The sequence below is a fragment of the Aphidius gifuensis genome, linkage group LG6, assembly GCF_014905175.1.
Source record: "Aphidius gifuensis isolate YNYX2018 linkage group LG6, ASM1490517v1, whole genome shotgun sequence".
Lineage (NCBI taxonomy): Eukaryota > Metazoa > Arthropoda > Insecta > Hymenoptera > Braconidae > Aphidius > Aphidius gifuensis.
The window spans coordinates 16612319-16628076 of NC_057793.1; the positions used below are offsets into that span (position 1 = coordinate 16612319).

Genomic DNA, 15758 nt, shown 5'->3' on the forward strand with positions numbered 1-15758 from the left:
ACATTGGTTTACGACTGATATTTATTCAGACAATGGTTTAAATTTTCAAGGGGCCAACAATGAATTGATTAAACTGCAAGATCAATTAAAATCAAACGATGCACAAAATAAATTACAAGAATTTTTTAACACAAAAAAAAATTCAATGGCATTTTACGCCACCACTTTCTACATTTTGGCGGACTTTGGGAAGCCGCAGTCAAGTCATTCAAACATCATTTTAAAAGGGTTATTAAACCAGATATTTTATTATCACAAGAAGAATTCAACACCTTGATTATTGAGATCGAGGCAATACTCAATTCACGTCCACTGACACCTATTTCAACTGATCCAAATGATTTTATGGTGCTCTCACCTGGACATTTTTTAATTGGACATGCTCTCACAACTATAAGAGATCATGACTACAACAACATACCCATGAACAGGTTGTCTAGATGGCAACTGATTGAACAACTAAAACAAGAATTTTGGCAACGTTGGCACAATGAATATCTCAACGAGATGATCAACCGTAGTAAGTGGAACAAAGACAACAACAACATAGAAATAGGCGATGTGGTCTTATTGAAGGAAGACAACATTCCACCTATGCATTGGGCATTGGGTCGAATCATCGAGACGCATCCTGGGACGGATGGTATTGTCCGTACGGTCACCATCAAAACAGCAAAGTCTACCTACAAACGCAACGTCAAGAAAATAGCACCCCTGGTTCCTTGTGACCCAGAATGACAACATTAGAATAAATTAATTTTACATTTACTAACACTTTTATTCTGTTCTAGATATTAAGTTGATCGGCCGACCTCTCAACGGGGGGAGAATGTTCCGGGTCGAACCACATGTCTGTCGGTCCCAGACTGACCAGATTTTTATTCTTTTTATTTTTTAAACAAAATACAATAAGTTGATAAGTTTTAAACATTACTCTGTTTTTTATGGCTAGATCACGAGATCATACAATTTCAAATAACATATGACTAACAATTTTGGTTTATATTTTTTCTAAAATATTTTAAACAACGATTTAATTTATGTACTTTTTAATAGCCTTTTACAAACTCGAATATTCCCACACATGGTCAACTCATGCATAGATTTTTGAGTAAAAATCACGTAACAAATAAAACCATGAACTCAAGTTTCTCTTTGGTACTATTATAACATATTTTTTAAAACATTATTTGTCAAGAATTAGAGAAAATCTCACATCTGTCAAACAACTGCACTAACGTATTTTCGATACACAGTGTCGTAAAATCGACAATAAAAAAGTAAATTTATAACTTTTTAAAATAAACTAAATTCATGAAAACGTCTTGGACTTTCCGGTCGTAAAATCTATATTTTTTGTTTACACATGGTATTTTTTATGTCACCCTTTGGACCACACAAGGCCCAATTTTATGTCTAAAAATCCCACCACCTACACCTAGTTTTTTACCCTCTCTTGAACTAATTTTTGACCAATTAAAACTAATTTTTTAACTAAGTATACACCCATTTTTTGGACTTAACAATTTTCAACAAACTGAGAAATCAGTTGCTCTTCAACACTCGTTTACGTAACATCTCTAATTAATATTGATTCGCGTACAACGGGATTTCTTTATACTTACAATATAAAATAGTAGTGTCTGTCCATGACAACACTTGTTAGAGTCAACTCAATACACAATATACAATACAATTAATTATAATTTTAGTGAAATAATAAAGTGAATATATTAATAGAATTTAAGCCACAGTGTTTGGATTTATTTAAAGTGTTATTCCTATTATTTCAAGTTACAACCTATCCTCCACATCCTTTGATAGCCCTGTATCAAACATAAGGCCTTACAACCCTTGTGAAATTATCGTGGTATATTTGGATACGTGGTGTGATACAATATTTATTCTTACTAGAATTATATGTACATAATTAAAAATCAATTATCGTGCCAAAAATTATTTTGAAATAAACAACATAGAAACAAAATTTTTAATTTTAAATAATCATCACTGTTAGTTAGAGATTATCTACTTTTACTCATTAAAAAAAACACATCGGTCATGTAAATAATCAATCAAGTTTATACACTTGATTCATGTGTAGAACAGCTGACGGAAAGCTCTACCTTTTTCCTGGACCCTTTTTAACTAAAGACCTGAAATTTTTTCGGTACTTGGACAAATTCACCATCAATTTAAACTTAATGATATTTATATAAAACCATATATATTAACTGGTGTATGATATGATGATGGTTGTGTTGTAACATAATAAACATTTGCTATGGGCCTATTGAAATTGAAATAAAATAAAATAAAATAATAAAAATTGAGCATGTGTCAAACAGTATGTGAAACTGATAAAAATAATGCGGTTGATTAATTATAAATTATTTGTTTCAATTAATCCTTGATGAATAGTTATATCAATTGAAATTATTCCCTCAATATAAAATTCAATGTTTAAATTTGAAAATCATATTCCAATTTGACTTGAAAATAATTTAGTTATTTATAATAATATCCCGAAGTGTTACTTTACGTTTATCATATGATATATTAATATCAATTTCAAATTTTGTAGTTATACCATAATTTTGTGATCTTATAAAATGTTGATTAATATCTGTCGGGAACGATTGACCAAGCCCATTAGTTTATTCTGACATACCATCAGCATAAACATCTTTTTTAACATAATTTTAAAAAAAGAAAAAAACGATTCTACAAATTTATATTTAGAAATGCTGTTTTTGCTTGTTGAAAATTATACCATACATTATTCACTTATGTTATTTATGAAATTCAAATTTTCATATTACATATTTTTATAATAAATTGAAAAACTCACTTTAAAAAACCATCTAATATATATATTCTATAATATATTGTGTTTATTGACAACATTATTTTATTTTATTTTTTTAAGTTAAAATGTCCTTAAACACCATACAGTCTATCGTGACAATTCACAACATTCGTTTCAATTTTAATTATAACTTTTAATTTTTTAAATTAACTTGATTGATGAAGTGCTATTTTTATACTTTTTCAAGAAATACACTTGCAATTTTATTATTTTAATAGAGGTTTAGATGTATTATTGTGTTTTGTTTCTTTTTTTCTTTTATTAATAGATCCAGTATTACATTTTTTTTTATTTATATTTTGTTTTAACGATAATATTATTATTTCTGTGCACTTGACAAAAAAAAAGTATACTAAAAATTATTAAAGAAATGTTGATGAAATAATATTGCAAAAATTGAAGACTTTCGCTTTACGTTTTACTTATTTGGACTTATTCCTTTGAAGTAATTCAGTATTCGATTTTTTTTTAAATTGAAATGGCTTCATTCTTTTACGTGGTGGTTCATCATTTTCAACATCCGTCTCCTTAGGGCTTGTAGAACTATCACCATCTTTTGTTGGCAATGATGTTTCACCTTCTGTATTATCATTGTCATCATTTACACTTGTACTCTCATTGTTATCATTATTTATTTGTACTGTAGAAGTTACTACTTCAGGTTTTTGTTTTGAACGTAGACACTCCAAATCGATTAAAACTTCATTTACTTTGATGAGATTTTCATTTAAAGTAAATCCATACAAATCTTTACTAATAACAGAACATACTGTTTTACTTTCAAGTGGATATTTAAGATCGTAAACAAAAAAACAACAAAACAATGAATCTAATGCTTCAAGTAAATTATCAAATTTGTATTTTAAGCCATCAATGCACGTGTAAAAATCTGTGATCTTGGTCCAACTTTCACCTACAACAACAATGATCGGTTGTGATGTGAGCTTGTATTCCTTCAATTTATTTGCTCGGTCGATTATTACTTGATCCACCTCATCGTTAGTCTATAAAAATAAAGAAAATGTATTTATTTATTTATTTAAATGACCTAAAGTTTGATTTAAAAAAAAAACGTTTTTAAAAAATCTATAATATAAAGTACTGCTGATCAAAATTTCTTTTTGTTGATTTTATTTATATTTTTATGTCTGTTATTATTATTTTTTTTTTATTAATTTATTCTTAGGATTTGATTTATTTATATATTTAATTCTAAAATATGTGTTTATAATAATTAGAAAAAAAAATCATATTTTTTTTGAAACATTTATAATATTGATAAATAATTAAAAAAAAACAATATCGTAGTTTAATAATAGTCTTCCTTTTCCATTGATTTATTTTTATTATTTATTTATTTATGTATTATATTTCATTATTAAAAAACACAAATGAAAATATGATTTATTTAATTTATACTTTTAATATTATTTGTAATTTTAATGATTTTTTGTATTTATTTTGTCGCAATATATATTTTGAGCAATGAAAAAAAAAAATTTCTATCACTTTCCTTATTGAATTTTATTATTTTCTTATTATAGTCAACTATTATTATTTAAATTAAGAGTATATAGTTAATTAAGCTTCTTTATATAATAGAATGAAAAATAAAAATCTTACCGATGCAAGTAACATTAAACTATCTTCTGATTCTGCTACGGATGGCTTCCACCCGCGAGCTATTTGTGCTGATGGTGGTAATAAATATGATGCTAGTTTTATTTGATGCGCAATTATAATATTATTGTTGTTATTTTTTTTAATTATCTCAATATAATTTTTTGCGGTTTCATTGATATTTTTTTTTCGAACAACGCAAAGTTCATTAATTAATTTGCTCAATGTTGTTGCATTTAATTCTTTTTTTAAACTCGATTTCATATCATCAAAATCATGTTTGATTAATTCAGCAGCTATGGGCTCACTCAAAATTGGCCAGTCTTGTATGAAATCATCAGTAGTATTGTAGTTGCTACTTTTTCTTATTTTCATTGTGTCCACCCAATTCTTTAAAACGAGCTCCTTTGGCTCTCTATTGGTTTTCAACCAATCCTTTTTTTTCTTTAGTCCATCATCAATATTATCATCATCATCATCTGTTATATGTGAAGCAGTAAATAAAATATATTTAAAATAAATTCAATAAATAGAAATGGAAGTAAAAAATAAACTTACCAATTTTGTTCAGAGTTTCTTCCTTGCCTTTTTCGTTATATACATTTTTTTTTTTATAATTAAATTTTCTGTATATAAGTGGTAGTTTGCCTCTTGAAGCTACAGCTTTAATATTTTTTGCTTTACATCCACTAATCTTGGGTATATAATACAGTTGCTCTGGCTTTTCGCAAGTAAAAATTTTACAAATTTTTTGGTCCAAAATATTAAAATCTTCATTTAAAAGTCTGTGAAATTGTTAATTATATAGTAATAAAATGATAATAATGATAATGCTTAATAATATATTATGTATAAAATACAGATAAATAAGGTTTTAAAAATAAAAATATTACTCTACTTTCTTATTAGTATTATTACTATAGATAATATTTTTCAGGTTTTTTTTTCTTGCTGAAGTTTATGTGAGATGTAACCATTTAATGGTAAAAATAAGTTAGCTTTTTAATTATTGATTAAGAGTTAAGAGTAACAGTCAACAACATTGTATTGATAAAATGGATAATAATTAATAATTAATTAACGATATAAAGTACGATTTTAAAAACAACGGGTAATTCTCGACGTGTTTCAATATTACGATCATTATTATCATCTTTATTTTTAGAAATTTTGTAAGGTGATAATACTACAATTTTTCTTGAATATGTGTACACTGTGTATTTGCCAAATAAATCAGTAGAATTTGAAATCTATCAGGATTAAAGAAACCAATTTTTTTACAAGCTTTAACAATGACGGTCAAACGTCGAACTGTTGCATTGAAAAAATTACTAAGACTGTCTTTTTATTCTTCTTATGAAATTTTTTCTTAAAATTTGAACAAGTAAACTGGCGCATAGTGCTTGTAATTATTATTGTTGTTGTTATTTCAGTTTTTTTTGGGGTGGTCTTATTTGCAATTTGTTGGTGATGTTAGTAATGTTGTTGTGGCAGTAGTGGAGTTGATGTTATTATAGGATCAGGCATATCTTGTCTCGTTAAATTAATTATTTGCTGGATTTGTGATAGAGCGACATCCAGAAAGTAAATTTGGTTCTAATGGCAATGGAATTATTATTCGTGATTATGTTGGTAATTGTTAATATTTTGCTAATTGCTGATTGATCCACTTCCTTTAACTTTATTACCGAAAAATAAATTATATATGGTACCTCTTTAATAATCAAATATTTTTTTTATCGTGAATTTTATTAATTGATATTTTTGACTAATTCTTGATGTGAAAAAATCGAGTTAAAATATTAAAGCTTCACTGAAAGTTTTTTTTTTCTACATCACCACGATGCTCAAATACACGTAAATATATAATATCATGTCCATTATTATTTCATTTTGATTTCAATAATTGACCAAGTAAACTGGTACATGGTGCTTGTTATTTATATTGTTGTTGTTGTTATTTCAATATTTTTTTCAAGTAGTTATATTTGCAATTGTTCTCTTTGTTGGTGTTGTTGCTGTGGCCTAGATGGAGTTGACATTATTGTAGTATTAGGCTTTTTTATGTTGTTGAATCAATTATTTACTGTGTTTGTGTTAAAGCAACTTCCAGAAAGTAAAGTTGGCTCTTGTGGCAATGAAGTTATTATTCGTATGCTGGTACTTGTGCAGGTATTACTTGTAGTGATATTTTACTCTAATTAATCAACTTTTTTCAAGTTCATTACCATAATGTTAATTATTTATATTATCTCTTCGATGATAAAATATTTTTTTTGTCGTCAATTTTATTAATCGATATTGTTAAACAAAACTTAATGTAAAGAAAATAAGTAAAAATGTCAAAGTGTTGATTGAATTTTTTTTTTTACATCAGCACGATGCTCAAGTAGACGTAAATATATAATATCATATGTCGATTATTATTTCATTTTGATTTCGAGAATCGACCAAGTAAACTGGTACATGGTGCTTGTTATTTTTATTGTTGTTGCTATTCCAATATTTTTTTCGAGTAGTTGTATTTGCAGTTGTTTTCTTTTTTGATGATGTTGTTGTACCCTTGATGGAAATGATGTTATTTTAGTATCAGGCTTTTTTATGTTGTTGAATCAATCATTCAGAAAGTAAATTTGGTTCTTGTGGCGATATAGTTATTATTTTTGCTATCATAAATTGTGCTGGTGCTTGTTGATGTACCACTTGAGGTAATATTTTACTTATTGCTGATTGACCAATATTTTTCAAGTTTATTACCAAAATCTCAATCATTCATATCACCTTTTTGATAATTGATTGTTCCATTTATCGTGAATTTTATTCATTAATTCGTATCAACATTTTTTAATGTGAAAAAATTAAGTAATGTGTCAAAGTATTAATTAAATTTTTTTTTTTACATCAGCATGATGCTTAAATAAATGTAAATATATAACATCATGTCCATTATTATTTCATCTTGATTTGAATCTATGTTGTATACAGATAATACTACTAATTTTTTTGACTATTTGATTTGACTCTTGATGGTAACCCATAATTTTCAATTATTTGTTTTACTGTTAGTCTTGGATATATTATCATACAGATTTTTTATAAAAAAAAAAGGCAACGAGAAAACGAAAAAGAAAAAAAAAATCAACTTAATCAATAAAAAAATCCATACCTTGTTTTGTGTTTTATGACCTCCCTGAATACAGAATTAGCAATTATTTGCCGCATATTCTCTTTTAATATTCCATCTTTCTTAAAATAGTTTAAGACTTCTCCAGGTTCTCCGGATTGGAAGACAGATAACACATTAAAAGTTTCTGTTGCGAAGACATGCTGACGTGGTTCGAGGTCAAAGATAATAAAAAGAAAGAAAATAATTTCTGACAATGAAAGTCCTTGCCATTTTTAAGATTTGTTGTGTTTTTTTTTTTATTTTTGAGATTTTTCTGCTGTAGTATTAGTACTTATCTAAAAAATAACCAATAACAAAATGTTAAAAATTAAATAGCGATCAAAAAAATACATTCGGTACGATTAAAATAGAATATATTTTAGAAAAAAATTGTATTTCACTTACTATAAAACATAAAACACAATATCGTTTTTTTTCTTTATTTTTCATCTACGTTGAACTAATGTTTTGATGTAATCTTCCGTGTAACAAAGGCCACAAAAATAAAAAAAATAAATGCAACGTCGGATGACGACAGGTGTGTGAATGTGTGTGAGATTTTGGCGGGATTCTCCTCAGACATGGCAGTGTTGCCAAATCACAGAATGAATTCGGAAGCATTTGGAAGTGTGCGCGGTCGCAAACTTTTGTAGCCTTTATAGGTCATGTAAACTTAGCTTTATACTGCTTTATAACTTGTCAATAATAAAGACAGACACCAGCCTAATTCATAGTTTTTTTCATGTTCATAATGAATCTTTTTTGTTTATAACATATACATTAATTTTAATTATATTAAACAATCAATATAAACTATATATTATAAGACTTAGTATATATGAAATATGCATAAATAATCTATCATATTAATATCATTAAAAACGTCAAAAAAAAACAGAATATTTTTGCCAAAGTAAGTGTAAAATTTATAAATAAATATCTATCTTGTTATTATTGTTATATATTATAATTATATTATTTTATTTATTGGTTAACTTATTATTTCATCCATAAAATTTATTTAATTTGATTCTTTATAGATAAGTTTTGAATAAAAAATTGGAATGAGCATAAGATTTATTGTTAATTAATAAGACAAAAAAATTATAATGATAAAATAGTAAAAATCTCAATAGTCAACAAAAGGTCAAATAAGTACGTCTGTCATATGACATAAATATACATGTTCATATATGTTGATGTATGTTTATGTATGTTTATGAAATCGATTCTATTTAATTCTTGTTAAATGCTTTTTCAATAAAAATTTTGAATAAATAGTAAACAAATTAATTAACAAACGTAATAATTGACAAAAAAAAACTAAATACTGTACGTTACATGATTTTGATTGCTTTATTACGCTATGTCTATCATTTTATCAATTTATTTCGACTTGTTCCCCAAGTTTCTCTGATATTTATTGAATGTGATTCAAGTTTTTTCTTATTTTTGAGAGCTCGACAAATTACTTATGAAATTAAATAATATCATGAAAATTAAAAAAGCTTACCCATTCCATTTTATACTACTTTGTATGACCTTCAAATATACACAAAAATATTTTCAAAAGACTTTGAAATTACATGGAAACTTAACAAATTTTTTGTACTGTATACCCATTCATATTATTTATTGATATTTATTTATAATTTTTTTTTTTTCTTATAAATAAAGAGTAGTATGATTTTGAAATTAGTTTTACATACTCATAAAGTAGTCTTACAAGTCGATAACATATGAAATAAATTTATTTTTGAGAAAATTAAAATAAAAATATGATAAGAAAGTCATTAAACTTAGTTCAATATGTTTATTTCAAATAAAAAAAAATATCAATACTGTTACTAGAATTCAGTTTTTTTTACACTGTATTTATTAATTTGTGAGTCAAATAGAATAAATTAAATTTACTTGTTCCCTACATTTTTTAAATGCCAATTGAATGTGCATCAAAGTATTCCTCATTTTATAGTGAGCTCAGACTAAATAAATTTTTGATGATTTTATAAGATGTTAATTTTTTTTTTTTCAAATATTTTTGTAAATTTACTATACAAAAGCATATGGGGCATTCTAAGTCACTTCAGCTGGTCATCTGCCTGACCCTAACGGATTGAGTTGAAAATTTTTTTATATGTTGTTTTTGGCTTTTTATGCAGCCTGCATTTTTTCGGAATTTTTGTGACGTCTTTTAGCCGGTAAAGTAGAATGTTTTGATGTTAATTCTCTTCCTTCATAAAAAAAGCCCCAATTTAAATACATGAATATTTTTCCATAAAATAAGGTACTCAATCCACGTATATTCAATTAAAAATTAGAGTGGGCCGAGACGTTTTTATGCTTTTTTTTTTTTAAAAAAAATTTTTTTTTTTTTAAATATTTTGAAAAAAAAAAAAAAATTTGAATTTTTGAATACAAAAAAATAAAACCAAATTAAAACATATCTTGGTAAAATTTCATTTTCGGCGTATTTTAGAACTAAAAAGTGAAAAATATCAATTTTTAACGAAATGTTCGTGAAATTTTTTACTTTTTAGTTCTAAAATACGCCGAAAATGAAATTTTACCAAGATATGTTTTAATTTGGTTTTATTTTTTATTCAAAATCAATTTTTTTTCAAATATTTTGAAAAAAAAAATTGAAAAAAAAAAAAAAGAAAAAATGTCTCGGCCCACTAATAATTGAATATACGTAGATTGAGTACCTTCATGTATTCAAATTGGGGCTTTTTTTTATGAAAGAAGAGAATTAACATTAAAACACTCTACTTTACCGGCTAAAACACGTCACAAAATTTTCAAAAAAATTCAGGCTGCATAAAAAGCCAAAAAGAACATATAAAAAAATTTTCAACTCAATCCGTGAGGGTCAGGCAGATAACCAGCTGAAGTGACTCAGAATGCCCCATATATAAATTGAATAAATTAAAATAAATATTTAAATGAATAATAAGTTAAATACAAACTCAATTTTTAACAATAATTTATTTATTGAATTTGAAAATTTACTATTGTTTTTAATAAAAATCATTACAAGTTCTTTCTTTTTGTTTTATTTTTTTAAAAAATTTGGATGTAACAGGTCTAAAGAAACAATACGAATCTGAAGTAATAAAAATGTTTGTCTGTCCATGTTGCAAAGTTACAAAAAAAAATAGATTACAATTGATTGATCATGTTAAACTTCATGGTTCTTATATCCAAAGATGCGATTGTCCTATTGCATATTGTTGGTGATCATTTAAATCCTTAAAAGTGTACATGGATCATGTGACAAAATCTCATCCACTTATACCAAATGTATCACCAGCACCTGACGAGGACACTGTTGAAGTTAAATCAAACACAAATGCTGCATCCCAGACTTCAAGTAATCAACTTACGACTAATAACGAAATAAATGCTATGCCTAATTGTGAAATTAGCCAAAACTTGATACTTGTCGATAAAATTTGTTTAAATAAAACCACGCAGCTAGAATTAACAAACAACCATGATAATAATAATGTGTCTTTTAAAATAAATACGTCAACATATGATGAAAGGTTATCTCACTTTCAAGAAAATCAGTTTAGCAAAGCTGAGCAGGTAATGACTGAGTTGTATGCTGATCCTATAATACCGAGAAGTTTAGTTCAAAAAGTTTCATTAAAATTTCAAGAATTTTATCATCAATCCATTGATGATTTAAAAAAATATTTGGAAGGTTTATTTACTGACGATGAAAAAGTAAATTGTGGTATTAATTTATTCAAAAAATCATTCAGTAAAATAAATACAGAACACAAGGCCATGATGCATTTAGAAAAACGTGGAGTATTAATTAAACCAGAAATAAAATTAGTCAGAACAGTACTACAACTTCGCAGGATTAATTTACGAAAAACTTATAAAAAAGTTAAGATAAATATAATTACTGTGCCAATGAAAAAGACTTTGAAGCAGTTTCTAGAACTATTAAGGAATATATGGATGAAAAAGAAACTGAATTATTTCATCGCCATCAATTGTATCGTCAATGTTACACGGGGAAAATTGGAGAAAAATCAAAAGTAAATATTCAAATAAGTTGGTACTTCCATTGAGTATACCTATACACTGATGATTACAAAATCAATAACCCATTGGGATCTCATAAATGCCTCAGAAAAATGACTGGTATTTATTACTCTATCAATTGTCTTCCATCCGAATTTGCTGGTCAATTAAAGAACTGGTTTTTGGCTCAAAAACACAAACAACAAGACTATAATTGCTTTCACACATCAGCTAACAAAAAGATTTTTTAATAATTTGATTGAAGAAATAAAAGAGCTACAAAAAGAAGGAATTGTTGTGAGCGTAAATGGCCAGAAATATCATATATTTTTTCATCTTGCTCAGTTATTAGGTGACAATTTAGCACTCAATCAAATTCTTGGTTTTAATTCCACTTTCAATGCAACTTATTATTGTAGAATTTGTAGAGCAAGTAAGAAAGTTTATCGTCAGCAATTAGTAGAAAATGCAAGGCTTCTACGAACTCAAACAAATTATTCGAAAGATGTTGCATCTTTATCACATGGTGTCAAAGAAAAGTCAGTGTTTTTCGACGTGTTTAATATGTTTGATTCACCAACTATGGATCCTTTTCATGACAAGGAAGAAGGTGGCTATCGGTATATAATGAGAGAGGTACTTTACGATTTAATCTATATAAAAAATATTTCACAATTAATTATTTAAATGAAAGAATATCTGGATACAATATTGATAAATCATCCGGAGTCAATATTCCTCCTCCAATTACTATCAAGCAGTTAAAAAAAAAATATCTCATTCTATCAGGCTCTGAAATGTCATGGTTGGTGATGAATTTGTCTATACTTGTAAGTCATCTTATTGATCCAGATGATAAAACTTGGAAATTGTACATTATGACAAGAAAAATTAACTGCATAATTAAGTCTTCGTCTTTCAATAAAGAAACAACATCAAAAGAGCTCACTAAATTAATCAAAGATCATCACTCATTATATCTGCAATTATTCAACACCCATCTCGTACCAAAATTACATTTTTGGTTACATATTCCAAGAAATAAGATTAAGCATGGATCGATTCGAGGACTGAGTACTATTCGAGGTGAAGCAAAACATCGATTTTTCAAGCAAGTTGCAAGGAGTATAACATCACGAAAATGTCTGGCCTATACGTTAAGTGTCAAACATCAACCGCAATGGGCACATAGAATTTTGATACAAGAACCAATGCTGACGAGTATAGTTGTAGGTGTAAAAAATACAATTTACTTAGATACAATTGATGACTGGTCGGAATTTAGAGACTGTACACCAATAAACCTAAAAAATCCACACAGTGTATATTCATGGGTAAAGTATGATGGTACGTTATACAAGCCTGGGGTCACTGTATGTATTAATGAAGGTAACTCTGATTTGCCAAGATTTGGAAAGATTAAATATTCAATACAGTCTGAAAACATAATATATTTTGTTTTAAAAAAATTCGTAACGAAAGCATTTGTTGAGCATATACAAGCTTATCACGTTGAAGAGAGTCAATCGTGTCAATGGACAACGAAAAAATATCTGGCAACGCATGTGACATACAGTCCTCAAATTTTGCCTTCAAAAGTGACGGTCATTCAAAAAATATACCATTGATATCAATTATAACACAAATATGACCACGTCAACAACACACTAAAATTATTGCAAAAAAAACAACAGCAAAAGACAACTACAACAAACAATGCTACCACATATTAAACCAAATCAAGACAATCCTTATACATAGGTAATGATTCATTACTAATGAAATAAACAAATGTTTGCAACACCACCTTAGCTAGCTATCAATAAAAAGTTTTAATGTACATAATCAATAAATCAATCAGCAATTAGTTAAATATTACCACAAGTAATACCTGAACAAGTACCAGCACAATGTATGATTCCACGAATAATAACATCATTGCCACAAGAGCAAACTTTACTTTCTGGATATTTTAACTTGATTTTTTTACATCAAGAATCAGTTAAAAATATCAATTAATAAAATTCACGATAAAATAAGTATTTGATCATTAAAGAGGTAACATATATTATTTATTTTTCGGGAATAAAGTTGAAGAAAGTGGATCAATCAGCAATTAGTAAAATATCACCAAAAGTACTACCTGAAGAAGTGTCAGCACAATACATGATATCACGAACAATAACTCCATTGCCGCAAGAGCCAAATTTACGTCTTAATGTTGCTTCAACACAAACACAACAAATAATTGATTCAACAACATAAAAAAGCCTGATTTTATTCAGTTTCTGATTGAAGAATAAAGTTGAAGAAAGTAGATTGATCAGCAATTAGTAAAATATCACTACAAATAATATTTATACAAGTACCAGCATAATGTATGATTCCACGAATAATAACTTCATTGCCACATGAGCCAACTTTACTTTCTTTTTCAAGAAAAATAACAGTATCATCAGTTTACCAAATGTATTTAAATCACAATGAAGCAATGAAAGACATGATATTATATATTTACGTCTCATTGAGAATTGTCCTGATGGAAAATAAAATAAAATTCACGACAAATAAAATATTTGATCATCAAAGAAGTAACATATATTATTTATTTTTCGGGAATAAAGTTAAAGGAATTAATCAGTAATTAATTCTATATTACTAAAAGTTATACTTGAACAAGTACCAGCATAATGTGTGATTCCACGAATAATAACTTCATTGCCACAAGAGCCAACTTTACTTTCTGGATGTCGCTTCAACACAAACACAGCAAATAATTGAGTCAACAACATAAAAAAGCCTAATACTATAATAACGTCAACTCTATCAAGGCCACAACAACATCACCAACAAAGAGAACAAATGCAAATACAACGTCTCCAAAAAAAAAAAAAACTGAAACAACAACAATAATAATAACAAGCACCATGTACCAGTTTACATGGTCAAATTTTACAACACAATCCATAATAACCAAGAGATAGTCTCAGTGAATTTTGGAATGCATCAATTTCACGTATGACTGTCACTGCTAATGATAGTGGAAAAATTGGTTTTTCAAATCCTGATAGATTTTGACCTTGACCAAATGATTCGAGACATTCAAAATTTATATATATCTTAGAAAAATAACAGTATCATCAGTATACCGAATGTATTAAAATCAAAATGTAGAATTAATGGACATGATTATATATTTACGTGTATTTGAGCATCTTGCTGATGTAGTAAAAAAAATTTAAGTGAAGCTTTAACATTTTAACTTGATTTTTTAACATCAAGAATGAGTTATAAATATCAATTAATAAAATTCTTGATGAAAAAATATTTGATCATTAAATAGGTAACATTAGGGTTTTTTTTTTTTTTCTTTTTCGATATTTTTTTTTCTCTTCACCCATCTCCATACAAGTTTATACAGCTCTAAATCATGCCCAGAAAAAATTTGAACTCAATTGAAAAATATTTAGAGGTGGTTCAGGGGTCATTTGTTTTTTCCATTTGATTAACATGGGTTTAATACATTTCATTCACCATTTTGATCATGGAGGCTTTAATTTTCGACCGTTCAAGTTCGCGTTGGTCTTATTTTATAGAGTATTGAATTTTATAGCATAAAATATTCATAGTTTTGATCATTTACAATTTTGTTTTTCAGAAAAATTGTAAATACTACCTTTTTGAAGCATTATTTCACTATTTTTTTTAATTGTAAATGATCAAAACTATGAATATTATATGCTATAGAATTTAATACTCTATCAAATGAGACCAACGTGAACTTGAACGTGAACATGATCAAAATAGTGAATATTTATTAACCCCATGTTAATCAAATGGAAAAACAAATGACAACCTCTGAATATTTTTCAATTGAGTTCAAATTATTTCTGGGCATGATTTAGAGTTGTATGAACTTGTATAAAGATCGGTGAAGAGAAAAAAAAATATCGAAAAAAAAAAAAACACCCTAAGGTAACATATATAATTTATTTTTCGGGAATAGAGTTGAAAAAAGTGGATCAATCAGCAATTAATAAAATATCAACACAAGTAATACTT

General features: G+C 27.0%; 1 protein-coding gene across 2 annotated transcripts in view; it reads right to left on the reverse strand.

The window, feature by feature from the left end:
* Positions 1 to 266: 266 nt before the first annotated feature.
* Positions 267 to 15758, reverse strand: part of LOC122859592 (ADP-ribosylation factor-like protein 3) — a 34158-nt gene continuing 18666 nt past the window's right edge. The window contains exons 1-5 of one of the 2 annotated variants that reach the window (XM_044163279.1): positions 8061 to 8482; positions 7656 to 7951; positions 5048 to 5274; positions 4493 to 4968; positions 267 to 3873 (exon numbers count right to left, since the gene is read on the reverse strand). In XM_044163279.1, coding sequence (XP_044019214.1) covers positions 3292 to 3873; positions 4493 to 4968; positions 5048 to 5274; positions 7656 to 7711 — 1341 coding nt within the window. In that variant the 5' untranslated portion in view covers positions 7712 to 7951; positions 8061 to 8482 and the 3' untranslated portion in view covers positions 267 to 3291. Of the gene's footprint in view, positions 3874 to 4492; positions 4969 to 5047; positions 5275 to 7655; positions 7952 to 8060; positions 8483 to 15758 lie in introns of those variants that run through there. The other variant, XM_044163281.1, reaches the window with a different exon arrangement.